This window comes from Rhea pennata, chromosome 25, assembly GCF_028389875.1.
Source record: "Rhea pennata isolate bPtePen1 chromosome 25, bPtePen1.pri, whole genome shotgun sequence".
In the NCBI taxonomy this organism is placed as follows: domain Eukaryota; kingdom Metazoa; phylum Chordata; class Aves; order Rheiformes; family Rheidae; genus Rhea; species Rhea pennata.
The window spans coordinates 3,402,432-3,430,379 of record NC_084687.1 but is presented as its reverse complement, the minus strand read 5'-3'; the positions used below and the strand labels follow the sequence as shown (position 1 = coordinate 3,430,379).

The 27,948-nt window shown below is 40.1% G+C and overlaps 1 protein-coding gene across 1 annotated transcript; it reads right to left on the bottom strand.

Annotated features, from left to right (window-relative positions):
- Positions 1 to 164: 164 nt before the first annotated feature.
- On the bottom strand, positions 165 to 27,948 carry SRPK1 (SRSF protein kinase 1). The gene is made up of 16 exons (XM_062595250.1): positions 27,834 to 27,948; positions 27,684 to 27,744; positions 16,202 to 16,320; positions 14,330 to 14,438; positions 13,785 to 13,872; positions 13,487 to 13,574; positions 11,893 to 11,999; positions 11,026 to 11,191; positions 9,915 to 9,940; positions 9,223 to 9,436; positions 8,502 to 8,930; positions 6,908 to 7,008; positions 5,897 to 6,004; positions 4,441 to 4,510; positions 3,746 to 3,838; positions 165 to 2,673 (listed from the first exon to the last, which is right to left on the bottom strand). Exons 1-16 carry the CDS (start codon positions 27,946 to 27,948, stop codon positions 2,489 to 2,491), a joined length of 2,079 nt encoding a protein of 692 aa, XP_062451234.1. The 3' UTR covers positions 165 to 2,488.

Sequence of the window (27,948 nt, the reverse complement as noted above, 5' to 3'; positions counted from 1 at the left end):
AAAAAATGAAATGCTATTATACATGGAGAATTCAAACAAGTGACTGGACACCAGTTCTGAAAGAACAGGTTTGAACATATGGGGAACATATGAGGAAGAGGGCTCAAGTATTAAATAATCTATTTATTGTACTGCTTTTACAAAGAAAAAAAAAGACAAAGCACTCAAGTAGAAAGAATAAAAATGTATTTTCCTTCAGGTTTTAGACTGACACAGCAAGTACAAATCCTTTAGTGCGAGCACTTTACGGCAATTTGGAAATTTAACAAACCCCAAGTGAACGAGCACAAGGTACAAGACTGAATCCTGACAGCTCATCCTGTGGGTCTTCAACTCCGAAGCTGGCTCTAGCCTTGGCTATCTCAATAAAAAAACCCATCCTCCTCCAGTCAGGGTGGCAGAGGGCAGGGAAAGATGGGCAGAAGCCCTCAGCATCGAAGTGTGCAGACCCCTCCTAGAAACAATTCTCTAATCGGTCAGTTTGAAGTACACAGAACCGGGTGAGCTTCCAAGACGACAACAGAAGTTGTTGCCCTGTCAATGTATCTTCACAGTATTTAGACAGTAGGTATGCTAGAATCCAGTCCTGGCTGCAGTCCCTCTGTAACAGATAGGGAGGCAACACCGAACGGGGAAACTCCAGATGAAAGGGGGGGGGGGGAGTCAAGTGAGCAGTTTAAAATTGTTTTGCATGTTTCTTTCCTTTAATTTTACGTTATATGCATAGAGAACCTGACCTATCCCTAAAGGAGCATGCAGCATGAATTGCATTAATAAGCCAAATCAGGCACTGGACTGGAGAAATGCTTTTCAAGTGGATTAAATGACATCAAGTTTTATGAACGAACAATCCTCACGAACCAGGATTTCAAACACAAATAGAGGAGTGACACGTAACAGTCATCTTGGCTGCTTCGGCAGCACATCACCTCAGAGCGCATCTGCTTGGCCTCCAGTACGTTTCTGCGGTACTTCTATCCTTTGAAAACTACCATCAATCCAAAGGCCTATTTGGTCCAGGGTGAGGAAGTACCTCTGAAGTCTCAACACTGCCAGATCTTGCTTTAGAGTGGGATGCACTGAATCTGTAATAAGGATGGACAAGTCTAGAAGAAGCCATCACAGAACTAGCAAAATGCCACAGTGATTTAACTTAATTAAAATTAACCCATTTACTTATTACATCCAACCCCCTCTGAGAAGTTTATACAGCAAATCGACAGAACATTTTATTTCGGGCATCTCTAGATGTCTGCATGGAAAAGTCAACCAGTTTTCTCCCACCTGTTAGCTCTCCTTGCATTAATGCCCCAGAAAATGAAAGGCAATCCCATTCTGGGAAGTTATTTCTGAAGGCCAGCACCTGAAGCAAGTTAACATAAAAGAAAGTTGGGCTTTCAAGTGTCGAGTTTCCAAGTCAAGGGCTATAGCATGGATGCGATACAGATGCTGCCACCCTTCATCTGGGAAAAAGCAAAATGGTCAAAAAGTAAGAGCCAGAGTACACCGAATCAGCGAAAGGCGGTCTCTCACAGATGTAGCAACCATCTCAGGCAAGGCAAAAAGTGTCAGTATAGGGTGAAAAATAAAAACCAGCTCACTAAAACATTGGAAGAGTTGCCTGCAACAAGGCTACCTCTCTGCAGCCAAAGGGCGCACCCATCTGTATGCCGAAGATTGTGCGTTTAGTCAGTTCCAGCTTTTGCTCATTTTCCTTGTCACCTTTTAGTCACAGGCTCAGGCATTTGAAGATACTCATTAAATGCTGCTGAATTTAGAAACTATTCTGACTATCTGGGCACAGGGAGGGGAAAAAGTAAAGGGGCAGGGGCACGCTGGGGGAAGAAATAAGTGATACTAAAATCTAGATTTAAATAGTTCATTTCAAAAAGATTTAGGCAGCTAAAACTAAATAAGAATTATGTGACTGGAGAGCAAAGAATACAGTAGACACCTAGAAAATGATGGAGGATTTCAAGGTCTTTGCTCTACATGGAATTAACACCACCTTGGTGCCCTCTGTTACTTCTCACCCCATCACCAGCTACTGGATAAACAGCAGGAAACTGACTCCCGAGTCAGTGAAATGAGTTCAGATCTTCATGTTCCCCTCACGAGCAAAGGACAGTTGAAATTTAGTTAAGGGAGCTATCTCAGCACAGATGAGCTCTCATCTACCGCATGTGCTGTTTAACAGTGAGGAGACTCAGGAAAAAACTTCATATTCCAGTCAATTAGTCTTTGGCAAAGCCCTAGCGAGGCAGAACACAGATGATGCCCACTGGCTGAGGAGAGTCCCCATTGAGTCACACAAGCAAACTCAGCAGAACACGTTAGATTTATCTAAAATCTTGGAAGCCTTGAAGGAAGAACTTCACACTGAAAATGAACAAGGAGAAAAAAAAAATGGATTTAGGAGGGGGCAGCTGGGTGTGTGTATGCTATGCTGTAAACCAGAATGTAGTGCTGTGGCATTGGGTTGAAGCCTCTAGGAGCTAAGCCAGGGGTGCCTGAGACACTCCGCTGCTGTAGCACGTTTCTCCGGGATCAGCTCCAACATAGGTAATAAGAAGTCTGTGAATGCAGCTGCCTCGTCTTGGGACCACTCATATTTTTCCACCAGAACTTCGAAAAGGCCCCAGGGCTTCAGTTTGGTGATGTGCTTCAGATCACCTGAAAACCAAGACAGATGTGTTAAATGCCAATCATAGCAGCAGACCCAAACAGGCCAAGCATGACAGGCTGAGTACAGAAACTGAATACTTTAGCACACGGAAGGCAAAGGTGTGGGGAGGTGCCAAAGGAAGAAGGGATACTAAAAGGTAGGTTTGAACAGCTCATTTCAAAACATTTAAGCAGCTAAAATTGAAGGAAAAGTTTTGTGACTGGAAAGTAAAAAACATAGTAGACACTTAGAAAGTGTTGAAGGATTTCAAGGTCTTTACAGGGAACTAACACCACCAGCTTGGGATAGTATAGTCCAGAAACAACTCAGATTATCTTTTCAATCTGCTTTTGATGGCTGTTTTAGAAGTGTAGTCCTTGAAGGCTCCCTTTTTCCCTCCTGCTATTTCTGATCCAATACCAGCATATATTAAACTAGGTGAAAAAAAATTTGTTCTGGAGTCTTAATACATTTCTAGTGTATTTAGGGCTTTAAGATTAGAAACATGATAAAATGTCAGATTTCCTGTTTAGGGCAGAGAGTCTCTGCTGGAAAAAGAAAAATTAAACACCCTGGGTTTACCAGCCTGAACAGAGAAGACAGCTGTCTGCTATGTACCCGGCCTCTTCCCTTAGACCAGACTGAAGGGCCTGCAACAGCAGTTATCTTTATCATCTGAAGCAACGTGGCTCAGGATGCAAGGTAGTGTTTAAGTGACTGTTATGCCAGAAATAGAACAAAAGTTGTTTAGAGAAGACTTCAAAGACATGTAAACACCTCTAGCTGACAAAGCTCAGCTATCTGAAGCCATCTCAAATCTGAGGAGCTACCTATAGAACTGGTCTTCAACTTGTCGCATTTGATCTACACTAAGATGTCAACTACGGGAGATGTAGCATATTTTTAGGAGACAAGAATACCTTAAATTTAGCTGCAGCTTTGCTGAAAAAGCTCTTCATAAAACAGAGAGAAGATTTAAAGATATGTCTTTGTTGAAATCCGTTTTTAATTGGTATTTTTAGCAAGGTGCTCCTGTGTTTGGGGGTTAGGAGAAGGTGATATTCACTTGTTTCCTTTTACCTTTTTTGGTGAAAAACTCCTTGGAATATTTTCCTGCCAAAATGAGCTTGCGAGGTATTTTCCCCAGAAGTTCTATGATCAATGCAATATGATCTGTATGTTTGCAAAAGAAAGAGACAGTATGACACATCTATACAAGACATCCCCACTCCACATCCCAGTTTCCTTTTTTGGATGTGAAGACAAAGACACTTAATCTCCTTTGCAAATTACTTTGAGATCCATAAGTAAGACAAGTTATGAGCAATACAGTTCAGTGCCCGTTGCATCCCAGTGTGTTATTATAACCTAACCATAATCTCAGAGGTATCACTATAAGCATGACAAACATGGCTCAGACACACTGGGAAAACAGAACCTGAAATTAGATTACAAAGCACAAGGAAAAAGACAACACATGGTGGCGGAGGGAGGGCGAAGAGGAAAGGGCCATTCAGAAGCTCAGTAGTCTGAGAAGCAAGATAGAGAGGATAGTGGTAAAAGGTAAAAACAAAACAAAAACATGGACTTTCATGGCATGGTGTCTCACTGCAGAACCCTAACCATAGTTGTTCTCTAACATCACTAATTTGGATGAACATCTTTTTGCAAGGAAACTTTGCACTGCAGACTTGAGAGAGAAGGTTCTCATTCTGAAGAAGCCTCCATTGCATCTCATGGCCCAAATTAAGAAGGAAAGACTTAAACAAACACACCTTCATCCCGCGAGTAATCTTCTCCAGAATGAGGCTCAAACAGATAGTCTCCTGTTGCTAATTCAAAGGCCTAAATAAACAGAAAGTTTATGTTATACCACTTTAACACACTTGCACATTGTTAGAAGTGTTGCAGGCTGATTCTGCATACCTCTGCATGCCAGAATCAAAGTGGAAGGAAGAGTAACCTGCAAAATACAATACACCTCTAATATACCACTAACATAACACATCAAATACTTTGTTGCATTTAAAAACTTCATAGACTCAGAACTGTGATGAGTTCTGGATCATAGTAAAATGGAGAGTTCATATAAGTTTGAAGTGTACAGAATGAAGGCTTTTCACATGCTTAGCCCCTCTTCCCTCTCAACAGCATTTTGCAAAACTTGATATCATGTCCCAACTCTATTTTTTTTTACTAAGTTCTTTCCCTGTAAAGTTTCAGATGTTAAAAAGACATTTTTCAATGCAGTTCATCTCAGACCATTCATTCTCAGACATGAAAATGTTTTAAATGAGAAAAAAAATTGCATTCATTTCTCAATTTACCACTCCTAAATTCCATGATGTATTTACCCTTTAAGATCTTTATGTATTCACTTTTACTCAAAACAGTACCTATGACTTTCCGTATTCTTAATTTTCTTTAAGGACTGCTGTAGTCAAACTATGGAATTAGGCACTCAAGAGTCACTACTGCATAATTTTGACCGTAAGTTCTGCGGAGACAACATGATCCTACTGCATTCTGTTTTTATCACATTCATCAAAATCACAGCTTGTTTTCTGAGACAGCAAAAACGAGTTCACTGTTTTCCAAGCTTAAAATAGAAAAATGAGCTTTAATTTGTCAAAAAAATACAGGAAGGGGACAAAGACACACACTTCTACCTAGACTAAGTTTTTTTTTTTTTTTTTTAAGTCCTCATATTCTACATTTGTTAGCTATTACAGGAAGAACAGCTTCAGCCTCATGTTAACATTACTCAGAAATTATAAAGTGATTACAAACAAGGCAGAAGATGCATGATACTAAAATAAAGAATTATATTGAGGACATCTGTGAAACAGTGGTGGATGCAGAGGAAAGACTTTTACACAAAACACTTTCTCGTCTTCAGAATTGCATATTTCTCTTGCTTTTCCATGAAGCATGATCTCAAAGTACAGCTATATTTTAAATATGCCAATGTTATACAACAAAGCCCCAACTTTCAAAGGGAAGGCTACATGTGGCAAAAGATGAAAGAAACACTGACTTCGATACAGAAGCATGGTATTCAGCCAGTCTAGAAGTTGGCTGAATATGCATTGGTGGTTTTGAGGTCTCTCCCATCCTCACCCCCTGTTCTTGGCCAGACTCAGCTAGTAATTCTGTAGTCTGGAACATACCTGAGTTTCCCAAAATGCCCTGCAGCAACACCTAAAATCCTCCCTGGATGACACCACTCACCATACATGCTGTGCTCCAAATGTCAGCAGGGGTGTTGTACCCTGATCCTATCAATACCTCCAAGGATCGGTATTGTCTTGTCTGGATATCTTCGGTGAAGTGCTTGTGCTAAACAGAAAAAAATGGTCTATTAAAAGGTTAGCAAGCTTTTAAAGGACAAGAATCAATAATCTGGAAGGCCAGAGCAAGCCAAAGCTCATTCCCATTATGTTTCACCTGAATTTTACATCTCAAACAAAACCTGTAGGAATACAAGGAAATATTTGAAGGCTCTACACAAGACATTCCTTCTTAAGGCAGACAGTCTAGCTATTTAGAGGAAAGTAAACAATAACAGCAGAACAGGAAAGACCATTTTAGAAGCTGTACTCTCTACTATCAGGTCATGATAGGTCTGGTAGATTCACCTACTTTAAAACAGATAAGCAACATGTTTGCAAGAGACAGCGCCTCGCCCACTGCCATAAACCTAATGTGGGATTTTGAGTTTGCAACAAAATCAAGCATTTTGCCCTTAAAAAAAGAAAAAAAAGGAAGGAAGATTCTATTCTGCCTATCTGAAATGTCAAACACTTAAGTAGTGCAGCACAAGCTTCGGAGAAAAGATCTATTTGAGTCTCTTTCATGTGCTTATGAATCCACCGAAACAGTCTGACAACCTAATAAAGTACAGAACTAGCACATCAGAGCCACTGCTTCCAACCTTCTTCTCTAGGGGAGCTACAGGCTGTGCAGAAGTTTTGTGTATACAGACTGGGGCATATCATGCAGGACCAGAGGCCTCTGAGAAATAATCTAGTGACTAAAGAGGCACCCAGAGCACAGGCTGAAATGCTAGGTTAGAAGACCATTACTTTGTATCCCTCCTCTTTTTTTTCAACAGTTTCAAAATTATCTCTACTTTTACAGGGAGGTATAAAATAAACTATTTTACAGATTCTTTTCAGTCTTGACCTATTGAGAATGAATTAGTAGGTTTAAGCATGCAATGTGAAAAGATTTTAAACTTACCACCCAGCAAGCATTTCCTAGGTCAGCTATCTTCACTTTGAGCTTATCTGCATTCTTGGGCTCAAGGGGATTAAGAAGGAAATTCCCAGCAGTTGATTTTCCTAAAGGCAATATGCACAACAGCTGATTAAAGCTAAATGGGCAGTGTCACCATCTGTCATTCAAATCCTATAGCCCTCTCCCTACTCAGGAAGGATATTGCTTACCGATCAGAACTTTCCCTTCCCTGAAGCTAGTTGGGAAGAAGGAAAAAAACAACAACAACAAAAAAAACCCAAACTGTCTGCACTTTGAGCAAAAGAACTACTAACATTAAGACTCTAAAAGGCTGGTAAACACAGGAAAGAATTAGAATATAGCCAGCACAGGGACTTTCTATTTGTGTTGCACAGTGGGACAACAGGCAAGTGTATGCAAGAGTGGTGCATACCTTTAAAGAAAGTGAGATTGTCTATATAAAGGCAACCTTTATAAATAAGGGCACTGCCAGAAGTGCATAAGAAGTCTTCCTAAATCCTTGAAGGAGGGGAGTCCAAGTATGATAGCATCTTTTCACCGTAGCCATCACCCATGGCAGCAAACACAGACAACTACAAGAGCTGAGGTTTCAGAAAAGAACCTCAACAGACACGGTAGAGAGCAAAAACATAAAGTCACCAAATTATATCCAGTTGTAACTCTCAAGCAAGCTGGGAGACAGTTTTGAGAAGCAGAAGACACATAGTAATCTTGCAGGGGCATCTGACTAAGGTCCAAGTTTCAGTATCATCAAATTTCACTTGCTCCCTTCTTGTGCTTGAAACTTCACAGCAGCATTGCCACCAGGAAAACACTACAGAAAATTAACACTCCGCCTCAATACAAGTTTTAGTTTCTCCCTTCCTCTCCAAGCAGACAGATATACTTGACTAGATCCTGACTCAAAAATGCAGTGATGGACAGTTTTAAGTTTTAATCAATTGACACAAGTCAAAAAACAAAACAAAAAACCCACTCTCAACTGCAGAACACTATTGTGTGCCATGCTCTCCTGAACTACAAGCTGTGCAGTGTTTTTTCCTGAAAAAACTACACAACAAACAAAATAATTAAACAATCTTCCTTACATCATATAAGCTTTGTTATGGATGGTTTGTATTTCTGGGAAAACGTTTATTCATCTCGAGTGAGGAGTTACCTTCTCTCCATGATAAGAGCGGAACTATCACAACAGACTTAATTGTACTTACCCATATTCCAACAATCAGTGACAATCTGTGGATTTAAGTTTCTAAATATAAATCACACATGCAATACCTGATCTACAGATGGAAATGTATCTATAATGAAAAAGAAACATACAGTATTTTTAAAGGGGGAGCGCTTATGTGATCTACAGTTAAAACTAAGGCACAAACCCCTCTTAGTTGGAAACTACAAACAGCAGAATGACTTGAGACTGGGACTGTCAGGTTAATTACCCCTGGCAGGGGGTGAAGGCTCAAAGAGGTGGTCCTAATCACATCAGTCTATAAAATGAAGGTTTCAGTTAATACTCAAGGGCTAGTATCAGATCAAGGGGGGGGGGTCCTTTCTCAAAGGGCTTCTCTTATACCTTTGTTCTCTGAGGGACTATTATTCTCATTCTCATCCTCTGATGGTATCTCGGTCCGGATGCTCTCCTGCAAATGGCTGATCTCCTGCTCGCTGTATGATTGCTCTTCGCTCGATGTGGGCTGACAAACCATGGAATCTTCTGAAACTAAGGGCACGAACGAGTCCGACACTGCTTCTTGAGGCCTGGTCTCTGAGTCACCGTTACGTTGATTGTAATTACAACCACGGAAGCTCTCCTCCTTCTGCGTGAGAGGGCGATCGCCACAGTTATTGGCATTATGAAGGTCATCCTCAAGTCGCACAGACCCTTGATTACCAGAGTCTGAGAAGTCCGTCAGTTGTATCACTCCATTGCAATTTATTTCTGGTACGCATTTTTCCACACTACTTTCCATTAGAATAGACTGCTCTTGAACAAGGACTTCAGCTAGAAGAGGGGAAATTAGAAGATTCTTAAAGATAGCAGAACATCTTAATAAAGTAATGGCTGAAATTGTTCATGAAGTCTTCAGAAACAGACTGTTTTCAAAATGTAACAGACCACGATCATTCATTAATTCCATTTGTGATAAAAAATTTTCTAGCCTCTTCAGATTGGTGCAACATAATATACATAAGGTTAAATGATAACAGCAATCTGTACTAAAGAGGCTCACTCTATTCATGCTAGCATGAGTGAAAGAACATTGTGCTGCTCTTGCAATACTTTAGGTCCATACCTGTCTTTTTGTTGACTCCTTCATCTGGCGGACTAACTTTTAAAAGCATTTCCAGAGGGCTCTGAGTTTCCTCCTCCTCTTCAGGCTGTGTTTGCCCAGGGCTTGCTTCCTTCTCCATTTCCTCTATCTCTTGCATTCGTTTCTCTAACAACTCAGCTTGCCGTTTCTGCTTTTTTTTCAACTTCTTTTTCTTATTCTTTGACATTTTGTCTGCCTACAAAGAAACAAGCAGAGGAATACCTCAAACATTTGACTTTGTTTCATATTTCAATAAATCTGGAATGATTCAGGTTTTCATTTATTTTAGGACTGAGGAAGCAGTCTGGGATGAGAACTCTAGGGAGAGAGTTCTCCCAAATACACAGCAGATAAAGTCTTCTGGAGCTGTCCGTTGCCCTATCAGGGCACTTCTGTCCTAACCAGAGACATCTACAGTGATCTCTAAACACAACATATTCTGAGACCATGAAAACTGCTGCCACTGCTGGCAATGTATTTGAGATAGAACTACTTACGTCCCCCAGACAGTATTAAACCTGAAAAGCGCATTCAAGGACAAACATGAACAAATGATACTTTTCCTTCTGATGTGACTACAATGCTGCTTTCTCTTAAAACTGACTGCAGTACGAAACAATGGAGGAGATAATATAGGTAGATGCATACTTACAGATAAAAGCTATTACACTTACTGGTTTTGGCTGCGGTGCAGTGCTCACTGAAACGGAAAGGAAAATGAAGATAGCAAGTTAGCACGTTTATATAAAAAACTCTGCAACTATGCTACTGTGTAAAGGTAAGGTTTTTCCAGTGTGGTCTGGTGACAAGACTTTAAGAGATCAAGAAATGTTTATTTTGAAGCCTTCATTTTCCTACAAAGACATAGCAAGAATAAAAATATTTAGAAAAACATAAGATGAGCGCAATTAAAATCCCAGATAGTATTTGCTTGACTGATAACCAAAGACTTAAACTTCCTGTCATGCAGCTTCATTTACAGCATGAATGATGCATCTTACTGAGAAAACACAAACCAAAACATTAAAATACCAAAGTTAAGGGAGCTTCCCTGACCTAGCCCAGCTAAGCTATGATATGATGGGCTCAGCTAACATTGGTGCTGTAATATTAAGACAAACAGAGTCTTCCAGCATGCACTGTAATAGTTCCTGAAACCTGCAGACTGGTACAGACAGAAATTGAGAAGGAACATGAAAAATAAGAATGAGGAGCAAAAGAGAATTTGCTCTCTGCTCTTTAGGGATGTCAGCATGTCAAGGAAACTACTCACTGTTCTCTGAACTTCCTAGATGTATGCAAATTGACAACTAACAGGTAAATCATCTTGTTGAGGACTTCTCCAAAATGCAATTCCAGCATCTCGCAGCAAAAGGAGATAAACTTTTGCAGAAAATGTGAGAATTGCCTCACTTTAAGTGAACTTAAGTACTATTTTGAATGCAACCACATTTTTGCAGGGTGTTCCATAAAAGGCTAACATGCTTTTTAAATGACTGTCCTACTACTAAATCTGTGTCAGATCAACTGCCTTAAAACAGGTGTCAGCATGCATTTATCCTTCCCCCATTTTTCTTATGCAAACGACTAGCTTCCTGAGTGTCATCAAGTTATAACTTATGACTAGCTCCACAATTTACAGCTGGCTTTTTCTGAAGTTACTTGCAGTACTATTCCACCGTACTTAATGCAAAGCAAGTGGGACACTTTCCCTTATGAGATTACTTTTTTTTTTTTTTAATTTAGAAGAGGACCAGTTTTCAGTGAAAAAAACAAAAAACTCACCTGCAGAACCAGATGGTGGGGGAGCCCCAGATCTCTGCCACTCTGTTGCTTCTGCAGCCAACCTACGAATATACTGGTCGTTAACACACAGAAGAATGTTCTCAGGCTTAATATCTGTATGAATGATCCGACACTTTGTGTGCAAGTAATCAAGACCTTGAAGAACCTGCAGATGGAGAGAAACAAACCATTAGAAAAAGCAAAGAATAAGCAAACTGAAAATGAAAAAAAAAAATACAAAAACTGAATTCAATAGCTGCCCAGGATCACTAATGAACTGGAAGGATCTTTATGTCCAAGATTAACTCTTACGACATCAGTAGTTATTACTGAGTTCCACAAAATTTGGATTTGTATACAGATTTCAACTATGAATTTAAAACACTCTCTTTACCTTCATGACTTCGCTTACCACAGTGAAAATCTAATCTTAATGCCCTACAATAAAATCATGCTTTCTTTCTCTTTCCACCCTCTGATGTAGAAAGATCTTTCTCCTTAAGCAATATAGTAGGGAGAACAGGTTTCTCTTGCTTTTCCCATCATTAAGCGCCACACTTACTGCAACAGAAGGTATAAGAAGAACTACTTGCACTTGTGAGGAATAAACAGAGTAAGAAGAGGTTAAAAGTGAAGCTGACTTCCCACTGCACCATCATGGTTTAAGTAACAAAAGAAATATCTGCAGCAGAATGTTTTTGCAGTAGAGAAAGGAAGTATTAATCTGAAAATGATTTTTGTTGTGTGAGAGGCTATACCACTGATTTTTAATTCTCATTATCTTGGATTTGAGAAAGGTTTCTCCCTCCCCAATGAAAACTTTCTCATTAGGTTGAAGCAAACAGTGCAGTCTGAACTGGAACATACCTGTTTGATGATCTTTTTGACACAAGGGAGTGGAAGCCCCTGATAATTTGACTTGATGATCCATTTCAGGAGATGATGCCCTAGAACTTCAAAGACCATACAGATATCTGGAACTCGGTCAAGGAAAATGAGCAACATCCTAATCCAATGAGCCTTGAATTCACAAGGTTGGGGAATCTATACCAATTATGTGTTTCTATATTAAAGAACCTTCTCCCTTCTGACTAACCTTAGAGCACCTGCATTCCTGAGCAGCACCATTCTATTACACATACATCAGTATTGTTATGCAAAACCTTTAAATATGAAGGGAGAGAGAGAGTTCAGAAGGATGGTGCTAAAGCAGCAGTAGCAGTATCACATCCTGGGTGGAAGCCAGCTGCACAAGCAAATGTGTGTTAGTATTTCCTGCTAGCACTGAAACAGTTTCAAGCTGAGAATATAAGTTTGGAACAGTTTATGTTCTTGCCCCAGGCAAGACTTAAACCCAGATCTGTTTCAGCATTACCTCAAAAAATAACTAAATTTCCAGTTGACAAGTCACCCTCAGAACAATTAAGGTATTTTTTCCCTTGCTTCTTTACCAGCGAAAGAAAGTATTTTTCTTTTTTTTTTTTCTTTTTTTTTTTTTTTTTTCCCCAAGCTGGGACTTCAACAGTGTTTACATTAACTTCTTTTTGTTTCAGGGTCTGAACAGCTACTCTAGGGACGTATTCAGTATTCTGCTTTTGGTTTAGAAGTCAAACTCAGATTTTTATTAGGTTTTCTACGTTGGCAGAAAGCATGCATACACATTTCATAAGAGTGCAAGAAATACAGTATCAAGTAACAATTTGCTCAATGCTAGGTTCTAGGGATAAAAGCTAACGTAAGAGGAAATACATCACGTGACTACAGTTTTCTAAAAGCTTTAGGAGTTTATAACCTTCAGCCTGATTCTCAAGTACTCTAGTAATTCTCACCAAGATGACGTTCAAGATTCTGCAAAGCAGAAATGCAAAAAACTTTCAAATGTAAAGGGTGCATTAAGATTTCCCATAAATAACCCCCTATTAGAAGTTTGCTCACTGATCTACACGGGATTTTCAAAGCAGTACACTCTAAACCTGTTAACAATGTTGGTCAAGACCAAGGTAAAATGCTTCCCTAAATTGAAAACTTCCCTATTATCAAGTTATAGACTGCACATCTCTGACATCTTTAATGCTTTACTTAAATAAGGAATTTTATAACTAGGCTGCTTGCAAAACTGAGGCATGGGGATAGATGGACACTCCTTCCACGCAGGCACCTCAGTCACTCAGCCATTCAGTGCTGATTTGCAAATCGGATGCAGCCGTCTCATCTCTCATGTAAAAAGCATGACTAAGCAGCACTGTCTCCACGATTCACACATACGATGTCAGACTTGTGGACTGAACAATCTGAGCCGTGCAGGTATCTTCAAGGCCCACAAAAGGCAATCGTTTTGCAACAGACTTCCTCGGGCAGTGAAAGGGTTGCCTGGGTATCGCTCACCAACCTGTGGCATGACAGCAACCCAGGGGACTCCCACCTTCATGCAATTCTTTGCCTTTCTTCCACAAAAGGATACGAGAACCATTAACTCCTGAAATCTTGAAGTCATCTAATAACTGAACCACCCTCTCTTTACTTGGATCATTTGGATCACTGTTGCGGACCTGCAGAGAGAAAGAGGATTAACTTTGCGCTCCTCAGGGCAATTACTAGGTAAGAATGTATTTTTGGAGTGCAGATCTGCTGCACTAGTAAGTGCTAAGGCCCCTACCCAACTTCTTCTCAAGTAGATGATCCAAAAGACCAAGCACATTACGTGACTAGTGTGAACTCCAAAAACAAATTAAAAACAAAGCCCACTCTTAGGCACTCACCGATTTTAGCAACTTGATTTCGTCCAGTGCCGTTTCTGTATAGTGCTCTGCACTCTTCACTACTTTCATTGCTACAAATCTCTTCCCTCTAAGCACACATGGTAAATAAATTGGAGACGTTAACGCTTATACAAAGAAATTATTCTCAAGGATTAACCTAATTCTCTTGCATATAAAAGCTATTATTTAAGACTCAAGCATCACGGAGAAATAAAATTTAAATACTTTTTTGAAAATTGTCTTTGTGTCTCCTCCATACATCAGTTATTAATTTTTCATAAAACAAAATAACAGGTCAGAAACTGCTGAACACAAGGAAATTATCATTACCATATAAATGGCTTGTCCTGTTAACACTAACTCCCCTCCATATACTTGCAGGCATGATATCAAAAGAAAATTCCGTATTAGAATAGTTATACTCTCCTAACCTATGGATTAGGTACATTTTGTGCTTTTATCTAAATATAAGCAAATACTTTCTGATCATGTTTGTGCAACTCTCAGGCATTCCTGTCAGAAACACAACCTAAATAGAGACTTACTGGATGTCCCAAGCTAGCCATACGGTGGAGAAGTGGCCCCATCCAAGCTTTCGGATCACATGGTACCGCCCGTTAAAGAGATCTCCTATTTTCACAAGGTGATAGCCACCTGGGGGGGGGGGGAGAAACAGTAGGAAGTTGATATATCAAGAGATCACACAAGTGCTGAAAAAAAGGTACATGGAACAAGCACCATAACATGAGGCACATGCATTTCATCGTTTTAAATGTTTAATCATACCCAATGCAAATAGAAAATTTCTTGCTAGAACAAACATACATTGTATATTAAGGCAACAGTGGTGAAGAGCTCTGGAGTTGACAGAAAAAACATTCTTTTAATATAACTGAAGTAGAATGGCTGACTTTCCCTCCTTTCAATGTAGAAGATTATTACTGTAGTATCTATCGTTCATCAGGCTAACAGCCTTTGAAAACTGCAGCTCAGCAACAGATTAAGACCCTTACAGCTAAATCTCAACACTGCTTTTGTATACTCTATCCCCATGAAGAATACTCCATCCTAGACCCCAAAAGAGTTTCCCTTGCTTCTGCTTTCCTGACTGAAAAGCACTTCAACATTTAATATCACAGTTGAAAACTGGAGAGTCTTCTCCCTGTATCCCCAGGGAGGATCCCTCCCTGTACCCCCAGTATCTCTTAGTTGGCAACCAGGTGATCCCAGAAAAAAACATGACTGAAGTATGAAGATATGAAAAGAAAGAAAAGGATGCAAGGGAAAGAATAAGACTAGAAAACAAAATAGAGCAAAAAGCTCTGTAATTGTTAAGGCACAATTTTTTGACAGAATCTGGGAATTATCCCTAGATTCCAGATGCTTAATATTTCAACTGTGGTCAGCAAATACCCACAAAACACATGCTTTGCCCGAGGAGATTTATCTCTCTCGACTGACTGGTTCACAAACAAAGCATACATGTAATTGCTATCAATTAGTTCATTAGCTCAAGTAGCAGAAGTCCCTTCTCTTCACTTAAAGGTTTCAGCCGCAATAGTGACAGCGGCATAGATCACTAATCCACAGAACGGCATTTCTTCTTCCCATTTGCTTTACAACAAACAAAAATCCCACAAATACTTGGATAGCACGTTAAAATTTAAGCCCTTCGAAGGCAAGCACTGAAGTGTAAGAAACATTACAGTTGAAGCTCCCCGTGCTATTTTTACTTTGCATTTTTATACATATGAACAACCTGTTCTCCCTTTACCTTATCCAATACATCCATAAATAGTAAGTAACCACAGAAGCAGACTTATAAAGTGATTGGAAGATTGGAATTGGGGGCACACATTCAAGCTTCAGCTAATTCTTCAGTTAAAATATACGATCAGCATTCTTTTTTAAATACAGCAAATGCTTTGAAAAAAGCCTGACCCTTTTGGTATTGAATTAGATACTTTGATACTTCCATCTGTTCTGTATCTCAGTTTCTATCTGAGAAACAGTGGTAAGATGATATTTACAGACAAGCATATATTTAAAGCATGGATACTAAGATGATTTTAAAAATCACTTTCCAATTCTTCCTTTTTTTATTTTTCTTTTTTAAATACCAACTTGCTTTTACTGTTTTCAAAACATCTATAAATCCTCTAGCACAGAGGAAAAGCTAACATCATTAAGTTTTCCAACTCAGGTCTTGACTGATAACATTTTTCAAACTAACCAAAAATAGAAAAAAAAAAAAAAGAAGAAGCAACCATGGAGCATAGTTTTATCACCTGCTGTTTCAAAAAACATTTAAAATAAACAAAGAAATTGCATATCTTCACTCCCTGTAGCAGATAGGGAATCAAGGAGAATCTTTAGATTACATTGAGCAAGCTGACCTTAAACAGGCAAGTCCTCACCTTTACAATAATCGTTTGGATCCTCCTGTTCATCATCATCTGATCCTAGAATTTCTTCCTCTTGTTCTGGAGGATCGTTCTCAGAATGAGCAGCAGGGCCCCGATGCTGAGTGTCAGGCCTGAAAGAGAATACATTGCAAGTCTCACTTGTGTTGAACTTTAATAGCTTACGTTTTACGTGAGGGATTGCTGGTACTGGAGGAGACGCAATATTCAGCCTTCAAAAAAAAAGGGCTTCCATATTTATATGCTTTTATTCCTAATCCAGTATCAACGTCAATATAAACAATTTTTCACATACTAGTGAGAAATATAAAATGCATCTAAAGCATTAAGTTGTAGCAGAACAAAGAAAAGTCCAGACGGGACAATGAATTAAAACCTACCAATCCCATCAAAATATCAGTCCCTTTGAAACCCTTTACTCATCACTGAGGATTTTTTAAAGTTTTAAGATGACATCCCATATAAAATCTGAAGATTTAAATGCTGATGCATGTTATTTTAAAGACTAATACCAATTAATGCTTACACCTTCAAAAACATTAAATTGATATTTCAGAACTTGTGCCCTTTTTCCCTTTCACATTGCAGAGATGAAAGGCACAGTTAATCCTTCAGCTTCTAACACCTTAGAAGTCTCTCTATCACTTGATACCGCCCTTGACTACTTCTGCTCTCAGGCAGTATGGTACCTTTCCAGTTTGTCTTATCATTGAATATCTAAAGTTTGTTAGAGTGCAATCCGCATTGCATGAACTATGGTGATTGGGATGTATTGTAAAGCCTTCCGCAAACTCGTCATTGCAAGGGATAGAAATCAGGCACCCAGGTGGCGTATTTCACCCTACATTCATCAAAAAAAAAAAAAAAAAAAAAAAAGGGGGGGGGGGGTGTTTTAACTTTTCACAGTATATGCTACTCTAAGCTCCTGCATGTGAAGATCATGTCGGCAAAGGCACTCTATTACTCTCATGCATTAAAATTACACTCGGTTTATCCCCCCCCCCAAAAAAAAATCTCCCATTACTCTTCCCACGTTAGTCCTTCATGGCAGCACACTGCCTACAACCAATAGTAACAGTTCCTGGCATAATATGAAACAAAGTAAACAAAAATTAATTCCCTACAGAGTTATGAAGCCTTAAAGAGAAAGGTTTTCACAAGGGTTTTGCACAAAATGAGCATTTAAAATTAACAGTGCCTGTAGCCGAGTTACATTAGCAAGATTTAATAGCAAAGTGCTGCAAGATATCAGCATTAAGCTTTCTTCTCTTAGAAATATGACATAAAAAAAAGGCTGCAGTCATCCAGAAAGGTAAGTGACCAACAATTTATTTCTTTATACCATGCCATACAAGGACAAGATGACATTCTTTACAGTGAGCTTCCCTGGCAGTGTGAATTAGCAGAAATTTCTTGTATTAAAACTATTGTTCCTGTAAAGTAGTAGATGTAACTGATGCATTCCAGAACTATTACAGATTCAACTTTCCTTGGATGCAGTTTCTATAGTTCACAACCCACCTGGAGTCATGTGCATCACATCACGGCCACGCCAGCTAATCTGGAACCGTACGACAAAATATTTCAATTTTTAGTAGTTACAAACACAAGGCACGTTCAGCTTCTACCCAAACATGCAATTTCCTGAGATTTTAACCTTTTAGTACATTAAAGCCATGTAATTTTAAATATCCACAGAGCATGAAAGAGACAATCACTCATTTCCATCTGTAAATGGCTTCAGGTCCAGATTGATCATGACTTAATTTAAAGTTCATTAAAGTGAAGAACAGCTACAAAAGCCATCCCAAACATAACTGTATCACCAGACGCTTACCTTAGGTCTGCTGTAAGGTTTTGTAAGGCCTAATGATTTTCAGACTCAAAAAAATCAGATAAGCAACAGTGTTCAGCAGTCTGGAACTACACGCCAAAGACTGCCAGACAGTCCATGACATTGCTGTCAGGCTAATGGAAGATTTATCAACAATCTTGTTGAGGGTTGATGAGGGCAGTAAAGAAACTGCAAAAAATAAAATCTTAGAGGTCTTAGAGGTCGAGTCAAAAAGCTACTTCAAAACTGCAGCATTTCTTTAGAACTGAGCTGTGAACAAACTCACAGACCCTCCCCAAATGAGGGCAGGCAGCAAATGCAAGAGAAGGAAATGGACAGACCAGCTGAAGGAGAAACTGGATGCTAAGAATTACCAAATTGTACAGATAGCATAACGAGGACTAGAACAAAGAATTACACAGAAGGGAGAATTTAAATCCAGTAGCCACACCCATAGCACAAGAACCAGAGTGCAATTCTCTCCAAAGCCATTTCAAGTTTTTCACTATTGTAACTGTGCAAAACACAGGGGATCAGAACAGATTCAGAAGGACATTCATCCCAAGAATCACTGGTGTAGACAGTAATGTCACACTATTCTGTGGTCACAGTGCTCTTCAATAATAGCAACTGCATGCATGAAGGAAGAAGTTACTGGAAGCACTAAAAAAAAAAAAAAAAAAAAAAAAAAGAGAGAGAGAGAAAAAAAATCATTCTTTCGTAAGCTGTGTGTACCTCCCCAGAGGGAACCCGCAAATCATGCTGTTGACAGCGCTGTCTACGACACATCCTCTAGCCTACATCCGAGCCTGTCCCGGGGATCTGAAATGCATTCTTACGAAGCCTTTCGCTCGTGTATCATATTCTACTATACCAACTAACCTAACACATAGCCATATTCAGCTTGCATATGTTTCATCAACACCATTTCTTTTCCAAATCACCTCCAAAACACATCTCATTCCTTTGCCTTCCTGTGAAGATTCATTAGATGTCATTTGATCCCACCACCCTCTTCCCCCAAACTAACCATGTCAACTACAGATTGGGATTAAAAAAGGGTATTAATCAGTGCAGAATATGTATTAATACAAAAAAAAAAAAAACACTGACAAAACCACAACCCTCATGTCTGCATCCTTCACTCAGACAGTAGTCTGCTAACAGGCACAAAAGGCTGCTAAAGAGAGCAAAAGAGATCCAAATCCTGTATTTAAAGACAGCTGAAACAGCTGTCACTCATATTGCAAAATGTTGATAAATTATATAAAAAGCTCACAAAAAATGGTTTCAATAATTTACACTTCAAAAAAAACCCAACAGTCTTAGGACTTATATATATCTACCTCTATTCTACTTAAAAATATCTTGGTCACCCTTTACTTATGCTGCCTCAATGCTCTAATTATTACATAGAATTAACTGGATTTGCAGCATCTCTCTACATCTATACAGTAATATTTTGCTCAAGAAAAGACAACATGGAACAGAAATGCTTTAAGGCAAAATGCAAACTCTTTTATAGAATTCGTGTGAATTCATATTTAGAGACCCAAAAAAGTCCTTGCTCTCACAAATGCCTGAACTGCAATTCACACACGACAAAAAAAATAGAGGCTAACCTACCTGCACGAAGCACGGCCTCCCATTGATAAAGGTATCCCTGAAGACAGTCCAATAGTTTTCGAAAGAGCCATTAAAAATGAGATGGCAGACTGTTCAGGAAGCGGAGGCACATCAAATGCAGGCTGAGGGTTGGTTCTTTTTGAACGCAGCAAAGCTTTGTGCGAGAGCAACGGAGGAAAGGGATTTGCCTCCACCACCTAGCTGCAGATGCACAGCACTGCATTGCAGGTACAGGGCCTTGCAGCAAGGCTGGGGGTTGCTCTCAGCTGATCTTCCTGCAAATTCAGTTGTGTTAGGGGTTGAACGTAAATAGATTCAGCTCATGCTCTTGATGTTTACCTGCTTCAATCTTCCCTCTAATGAAATTAGAGATTCAGTTGAATACCTTGTTTCATCTTCCTCAACAAGCTGGTTTTATTTGCCTATTTAACAGTCCACTAGATTCAAAGCTCTGACGAATGCAAAGTTTGCAGCAATTGCCAGCAGTCCAACCCTTTTGATACAGAAATACCAGCGCAATCACACAGGAGAGGAAGGATGTTCAAAGTAAAAACAAGCTTTCTGAAGTAATTCCAAACCTCTCCATCCAGAGTTACAAGAAAAACTTATCCTTTATGCCTAAAGGTGACAAAACAGTGGGAGAAGGGTCAGATCTTCACCAGATCTTAAAAAAGAAAGAAAGAAAGCTAACTGAATATTCCTCGCAGCAGCAGGCAATTAATATCTTCCTCCAGTGATGTACAAGAATCACCAGCCGCTTCCTGTGCATGTTTACCCTGCTGGTTTGTGTAAGTGATAGGAAACAGGTCAGCAACAATGTGATGTTACGAAGTGATAATTTAAGAGATTCTCCGCTATGGAGAAAGGTTTGTCAGTGAAAGACACTCCAAAACTGGCTCTGCAGCTTTAAACAAACAGGCCTACAGAAGAATTGGATTTTCCACAACAGCCAGTATTTTGCTCCACATTGACTAAATAATCACGCAACCCCTCCGTTCAGCTTCTTTTCACAGTAGAGACGGTAACAATTATTTGCAGCAACTGGGATTTCATTCAATCACTCCTTACAAGGCATCCAAAGAGTTTGGGGGAAAAAACAAGTATTTTTGCATTCTCTTGCCAGTTTCCCACAGAATCCCTTATCTGGTCCACACAGTGAAAATGAGGCAAAAACGACATTAAGAAGCCTTGATCACAGTGCGCACTCTTGCAGATCCACTAGCAACGGGAGGACAAGAAGAGAGATCGCAATGACAGTCATGCCGACTGGTTTGCATTGCACTGCCTGCACTGATGTTCCTTACGCTGCTTGCAGTGGAGGGACACCAGCAGTAGGCCCTTTGAAGTTCTCTGTAAATTAGTAGTCAAGAGATTAAAACAGCCAAGCCCTGGCATGAAACTTCACTGTCAAAACTCAGAACTTGTTTTCTCCACCTCAGTAACTTACATAAAATGCTTGACAATAGGTTTTCAGTTCTCCTATTTAAGGGCATTATGTATAAGTGACTTCCAGTATTTCCTGTACAAAATAGAACAGTTTTGAAGTAGTATTTTTCCTAATCCCTCAAACATTAGAAATACTATACATACTACATAGCTACTTGCTTTGGGACCCCTTCTGCCCCCAAGCAGGGAGGGTAGCACATGTTTAATCCAAACTGCTTTTGTCATTCCTATCATCCTGTTAGATGTGCCAACGTTTTTGCATACACAGTCTCTCCTTATTCCTCTCTTCCTTACCTCAGTTTTCCCTTCCCTTTGTATTTGCAGATATGAATCCCATCTGTAGATAACTAAGGACAATTGCTTTCCTAGATGATTTTTAAGAAGCCTGCAGCACAATCTTTATAAACATTGTCACTCCTTATTTGGGAGATCAAGTTACCCACATAAGACTTACATCCCCAAATAGACTTCAGTTCAGTGAACTTAAGACTAATCCAGGTCACACTGCAGGTGACACAGATAAGAATACTAAAACATACTTTGCAAGTCTTGCTAAAAGTTGTGTTGCTTTCCATCTTAACCATCCAGCCAGTGATTTTCATGACTGCATACCCACTGCAGCAAGATCTTGTTTCAAGTGTTATGTCAGCATTTAGAATTTCTCTCCTATTTTCACATCTGTGCATTGAGACAATGTCTCTTTAAGGGAAGTATGCTTGCCAGACTACATCTCATTATTATTCCTTAGTGTGCCTGCAATTTCAAGATCATGCTAAGGCACATCTAGTCTGAAGAACGACTGCTTCTGTTGCCAGCCCCTAATGTGCCTACATGCAAGAGATCCACAGGCAAGCCTAGTAATTCAGTAAATAACTGTTTAGATTTAAACTTGTCGTATAAATTCAGGTCTGAAAAGTACTTTCTTGCTTATATGCACTTTACCCTTTCTGCTCAAAGCATATTTAAGTATTTGGGGGTGGGGGAATTTGGGGAAATTATAAGTCATATTTTGTGTAATCCACATTATTTTGTAATTACATGCAAACCATTCACTCTCCCATTCATATTTTTCTGAATAAAGAAAGAACTGTCATTTTCTGCCAGTAAGGCAGATCTGCAATACTTGAAGGCCAATTATTCCAGTGCTATAAACTTACAGGAATACCATTGTTGAGAACTTAGGAGAACTGGAGATAGTCTAACATTCAGTTTTGAAAGAACTGAACTCAGAGGCACCAATACATACTTTTGTTTAGTAGATCTGTGGGAGTTCAATTTGAAGATAAGTCATAATAAATTTCACATAAGAATGGTACTAATGTACAAATAGTAAAGGCAATTAAGTCTCTTGCTCCCAAACCTACTCCCCCATGCAAGTACTTAACAAGTTGTTTGCAGAACTGTCTGCTACTTCAGCTATACAAACTGAGGGACCTCCATGGAAACCAGCAGAGCTTTAAGTTATGTTCTGTCATTCTAAAGTCTAACAATTACGTCTGTATTTGAATGAAAAATCCTGTGGGCGAGGCATCAAGTTCTGACTCTACTTTAAATGTACATTTAAAATACTTCTGAAATTTGTAGCACTGGTATTAACTACGGAAGAAAAATGAGGAAAACATAATTCAAGGTCTTGATCCCAGCAAAGTTTTCAAGAAGGAAGCTGAGGAAGAACCAGAGAGCACTGTCCTAAGACCAAGGCTTTCCAAAGAAAGCAGAAGAGTCACATAAGCAAGACATACAATAACAAACTTAAAAAGTATCAAAAACACTAGGAATTTTCTGCTTCCCAGAGTGAATAAATTCTTCATCTGCCTTCATCAAACCATTCTTTCAGGTTTTTTTCCATTGAGGAGAAGAAAGAAGGAAGTGAAGCTCCACTTCATGTCAAGAGGCTAGTCAAATGATTACAGATAACTGTAATCCAGCTGCTTCTTGAAAATACTAAATATTGCATGCATTTGGGAAAGGGAAGGGAACCAAGACAGCGGCATTGTAATCAGCTCTGCTCTGCTCTTGCTCTCCCTCTCGTGGTACAGAGAACTTGAGGAACTCTTCAAAGTCCAAAGAAAGTCCATCCCCCCCATTCACCAGAGCCCATGAAAGATCACGTAAATTAAGCAGCACACCCAGAAACAGAATACTACAGCCAACCTACATTTTTCAGGACAAGTTACATACTGTAACTGTATGGCTACCATTACCTTTGCAGTTATTCATGCTTACCGTAATAATTCATGCTTTGAGGCGTGAACAATTCAATAGCCCTTATTCCCCAAGCACACAGAACTGTTGATTTTGTACGTAAGTGCGCCAACTTCTTGCTGAAGCAATACACTAGACTAGATGAAATGCTATTTTTATTGGGGTTTGCCAATTAAATACCTGTTATCTGGACATCATACAGGCTCGTAGGCTGGTTCCAGTAACATATTTATGTTTTTCATGCCAGAGAAAATGAACTAGACTACATAAACAGACAAGAAACTGAACAAGTAGTTCAGTTGCTATAACGGCTTTGAATTTGGATATTATTTAGCTTACTTTTCAAGTCATGTATCTTAAGCTCAGCAGTATACTAAGGAGTCATTCTTCCTAGCACAGAGAGAAGAGTATGATCTTCTGAATGTCTGCAATATACAATGCAGATTAAAAAAAGAAAAAAAATTACAGACATAATTGCCAGCAAAATATTAACAGTCACAAGTATCTAATTCCATTTAAATCACTGGAGCCACAGCTAAAGCATAGCTACATTTGTATTTTAGTTTAGACAATACACACTTCTGAAGCAAATCTCTGATCTTCCTCATTGACCGGGCTTTGGTTCACATAGTGCAGCAGTCTTGCATGATAGGAAATGAGTATCTCTTTGACAAAACTATGTAGATTATGTGCCCCAGAATCACTTAAGCCACTAATGAATGCTCTGTCCAAACTAGCGCTAATTCAAAGCAACAATCTCTTTGAAATAGTATGTGGGGTTTAAAAAAAATGAAATAAAATAATAATAATAAAAACACACACACACAACCTTCTCCCCCAACCTTTTAAATTCCTGTTAGTCTGCACTGCTACAGACACTACTGTAATGCAGTAAGGGACTACAACAACTACACATGCCATCTGTTCTGTGCTATGGGACCTGCAAAGCAAGAAGCAGCCACCTTGTGGCCAAACAAAAGCCTAACTCGTTGAGGTATCCATCCCACCCTTCTCTTAGGGGATTCATGAAGTTCCTCCATCCAGCACTGCGCATAAAGTACCAGAATATAAAGCTTCAAGGGAACTGAAATTTCTAAGACAAAATTTAAGACAAGAACTATTCCTAGAAAAACACTGCAGCTCCGTGGTCTTCCTAAGGACCAGTACAAATACTACCAACAATGTTTGCTCAGCAATACTGAGCTCCAGTGAGATCAGTAACTGCTTTAAACAAAGAACTGCAAAATCTCTTGTATTTCTGCCCATCAGGCAAAACTAACTATCTGAAAATACCCCACAAGATCTATCCATCTGAAATGCTACTGGTCAAACTTTTAATAGTTTTAGTACGAAAAAAAAACTTGTAAGCATACAAGCTCCTTTTACATATATAAAAAAAGAAGTTTGTTTTTTTGGTGTCTTTGGGAATTAACTGACTCACAGTGCCCAAGATCTTCACACCTCTCACCCATGAAGTGATAATATATCACACACTTTCCAGGTAAGTTTCAGTCACAGTTATCTTTTGGCAACTACACACATTGCAATAGCCTACACACCAAACTCTCAACGTCCTACTAGCCACTTAAGATTTGACATGCACATTTCCTTACATATTCTTAACATTAAGATGACCACCAAGCAGAAAGTCACCTCTCATCTTCTAAAAATAATTTAGATTAAAGCAGTTCCAACTCCAATTCCCTGCCTTTTTGACAGAAAGGACTGAGATAAGAAGAAACTGAAACAAGTACTTCACTCAAGGCCACAAAGCAGCCCAGTGACAGTCAACATTAGCACTCAGGATCTCCCTATACTTCGGCTTGCTTTTTGTTCCTCCAAGCCACTCAGCTGTCACTCTCCTGTCGTTCCTCCTCCTCAATTCTCACCGAAATGGGAGCTCGGCCAAAAGGTGCACAGCCACATTACTCTTCCAACTCCACAACAGTACGCATACGACAGAAGAGCAGGGTAGACAAGTAGAACTTTTCTCAGCCAAGACTTCATACAGACAATCTGATGATTCTTCCAGGTTCCCAAAACATTTGGGGTAGTTTCACTGGAGAAGGAATACACAGGTTCTCACCTGTTATTCATATTACCAAGAATCTTTTGCCTGCTCTCTTTCAGCAAAAGAATACATTTGGATCAATGCTTTTGCTCTTCCACCAATGTCAAATAAACTTTAAGAAGGGTACAAAGGAAGAAAGAGGAACAATTTGAAATTGTAGGAAATAAAGAACTTTGTTGACCACCCCATTAGAAAAAAAAAATCTTATACATGGAACTGTAATTAGCACTTAAGAGGGTTTTATTTAAATAACCCATTTAGTTTGGTCTTACCTGAACCTAAACAGCAGCAATGTTAACTACTGAAAGCTGGAAAACAGATAACTTTCAAGTTTTGCACTTTGCACAGTCAATTTTCATTTATTCTGACTTTTTTTTTTTTTACATCTGTTTTTTCCTCTCTGTTTTTTAATCAGACTGGATTGATATTAAACTTGAAGCAGGTGAGCAGGTATAGTTCATTTCTAAAGTGAAAGATAATTTGAATTACTCCAAATCTCTTCAGAACATTCTTTGCATTGTTATACTTACCTATAATGAGATAACCCTGAGTTTTAGAAAGTATAAATTAGTAATTATTTAAAGTTTTTATCCTTTTTTACTGTCTTTCATAAAGAAAAAATTACAAGTGTATAATCCAACCAACTACCACTGAACATTAGATATTAAAAGGACATTGCATGTGTTTCAGGATGCAAGTTTAGATTTTATGAAAAAAAGTCCTACAGGAACCCAGTTAAGCTGATTTTAGAAGCTTTAACTAGAACAGCTTTGCATTTAAATAGCATAAACCTTGTGGTACTGCGCCCCTAAATTAGGGGCTTACACCATGCTCTTCTCACTCTCTAACACAGAGCACGATGCACAAGCAAGTCTCTAATTTCTGAGGTAGTATCTAGTAAACCTATGATACTAGGAAACAGAGTTGAGAAAGTAATTTAAGAAGATAAGCACAGCATTTTACAAGTAGTGTGATGGCCTACTCAAAGCAAGGTTAGCAGCAAAATCAACAGCTAACCAGCAATGCTGGTAAGTATCAGTTCTAAGATTTTTAAAATACATGCCAGAACTGAAAGTCATCATTCAGAAGTTTCAGGTTTTATACAAAAAACAGTCTTACCAACTGCAACTGTAAACTCTATTGGTAGCGCCAGTATTGTTTGTCTGCAGCTGGACAAAGAAAGTAGGCAGGCATAATTACATAAATGATTATTCATTCAGAAATTAAGGCACACAATACTATACAAGCAGAAAAGGCTCTTTAAAAATGTCCTAATGCTATCTTCAAGGCATCTGGTGGTGTCTACCAAGTAACACAAACACATACACACACAAACACACACATACATCTCTCAAAGTTTCATTTAATCTTCTCACCTCTCAGAGCCCATCTCAAACCAACCACATCCTTACTGGAGACAAAAATCGACCAGAAAATTGAAAAAAGAAGAAATCCCTGTGATCTGTCAGAGGAAATGACTAAAGAAAACGTTACTCTAAGCCTAAAAAACCCCACCCAGCTCACGCCCCCCCCAAGCCTCGGCAAATACCTTTGATTCCCAGGCGCCGGCAAGTATAAAATCTCATAAGATACCAGAGCTTCTGCACAAAGAAGCAGCAGCATTTTACCAAGCATATGTGGCTGGCTCTAGGATTCACACCACCTTTCACTAGAAAGGAATCTGTTAGCAGCATTGAAAGCATTCTGTTATAAGTCATTGTTTAATATTATAGTCCAGATCTTTTAAGTTTCCCCCCCCCCATCTGCACCCAGAAGCTCACCACAACACAAAGATCTGTGAAATTCCTGCAGTGGGAAAGAAGCTGCCCAAGAGCATTACAGAAAGAAGCAAACGGGACATTGTAACGTTTCCAGGACAAGATTAAGGGAAAAAGAAAAAGAGGAAGAGTAGAGGAGTCCAGAGAAGCCGGTTCCCGCAGCCAGCGGGCCCGGGAGGGTTTGGGGACTCACGGCAGAGGCAGCTCGGCCCGCGGGGCACAGCGGGAGCGGGCGGCGGCCGGCGCTGCTGCCGTCCCGGGGAGCCCCGGCGGTGGCAAAACCCGCAGCCCGACCCCGGCGCCGCGAAACAGGCCCTGCGGCGGCACCCACGACACCCGCGGGCCGCCGGCACGGCCTGACGGAGCTGCAGCGGCCGTAGCGCGCCGCCGGGCCGGGCCGGGCCGGGCCGGGGCCGCCACAGCGCCGCGGAGCCCTTTGCCCGCCGGGCCTAACAAAGCGGCGGCGGAGCCGCGGCGCCCCGGGCTCCCTGGGCGGGAGGCCGCGGCCGCACTTACTTCCTCTGGGCCTTGTCCTTCTTGGCTTTGGTCCGCTTCTTTCGGGCCTGCAGCGCCAGCACTGCGGGGGGAAGGAGACAGAGAGGGGCGTGAGGGGCGGCGGGGAGGGGGCGCGGCGCGGGGGCGCGGCGGGACACGGCGGACACTCACCTTTCCGCTCCATGGCCGCTAGCGCCGGTAGCCCCGGGTGCCCCGGGTGCCCCGCGCGCCTGCGCGCTGCGCCCGTGCCCTGCTGCGCCGCGCCAGGCCGCGCCGGGCGGAGCAT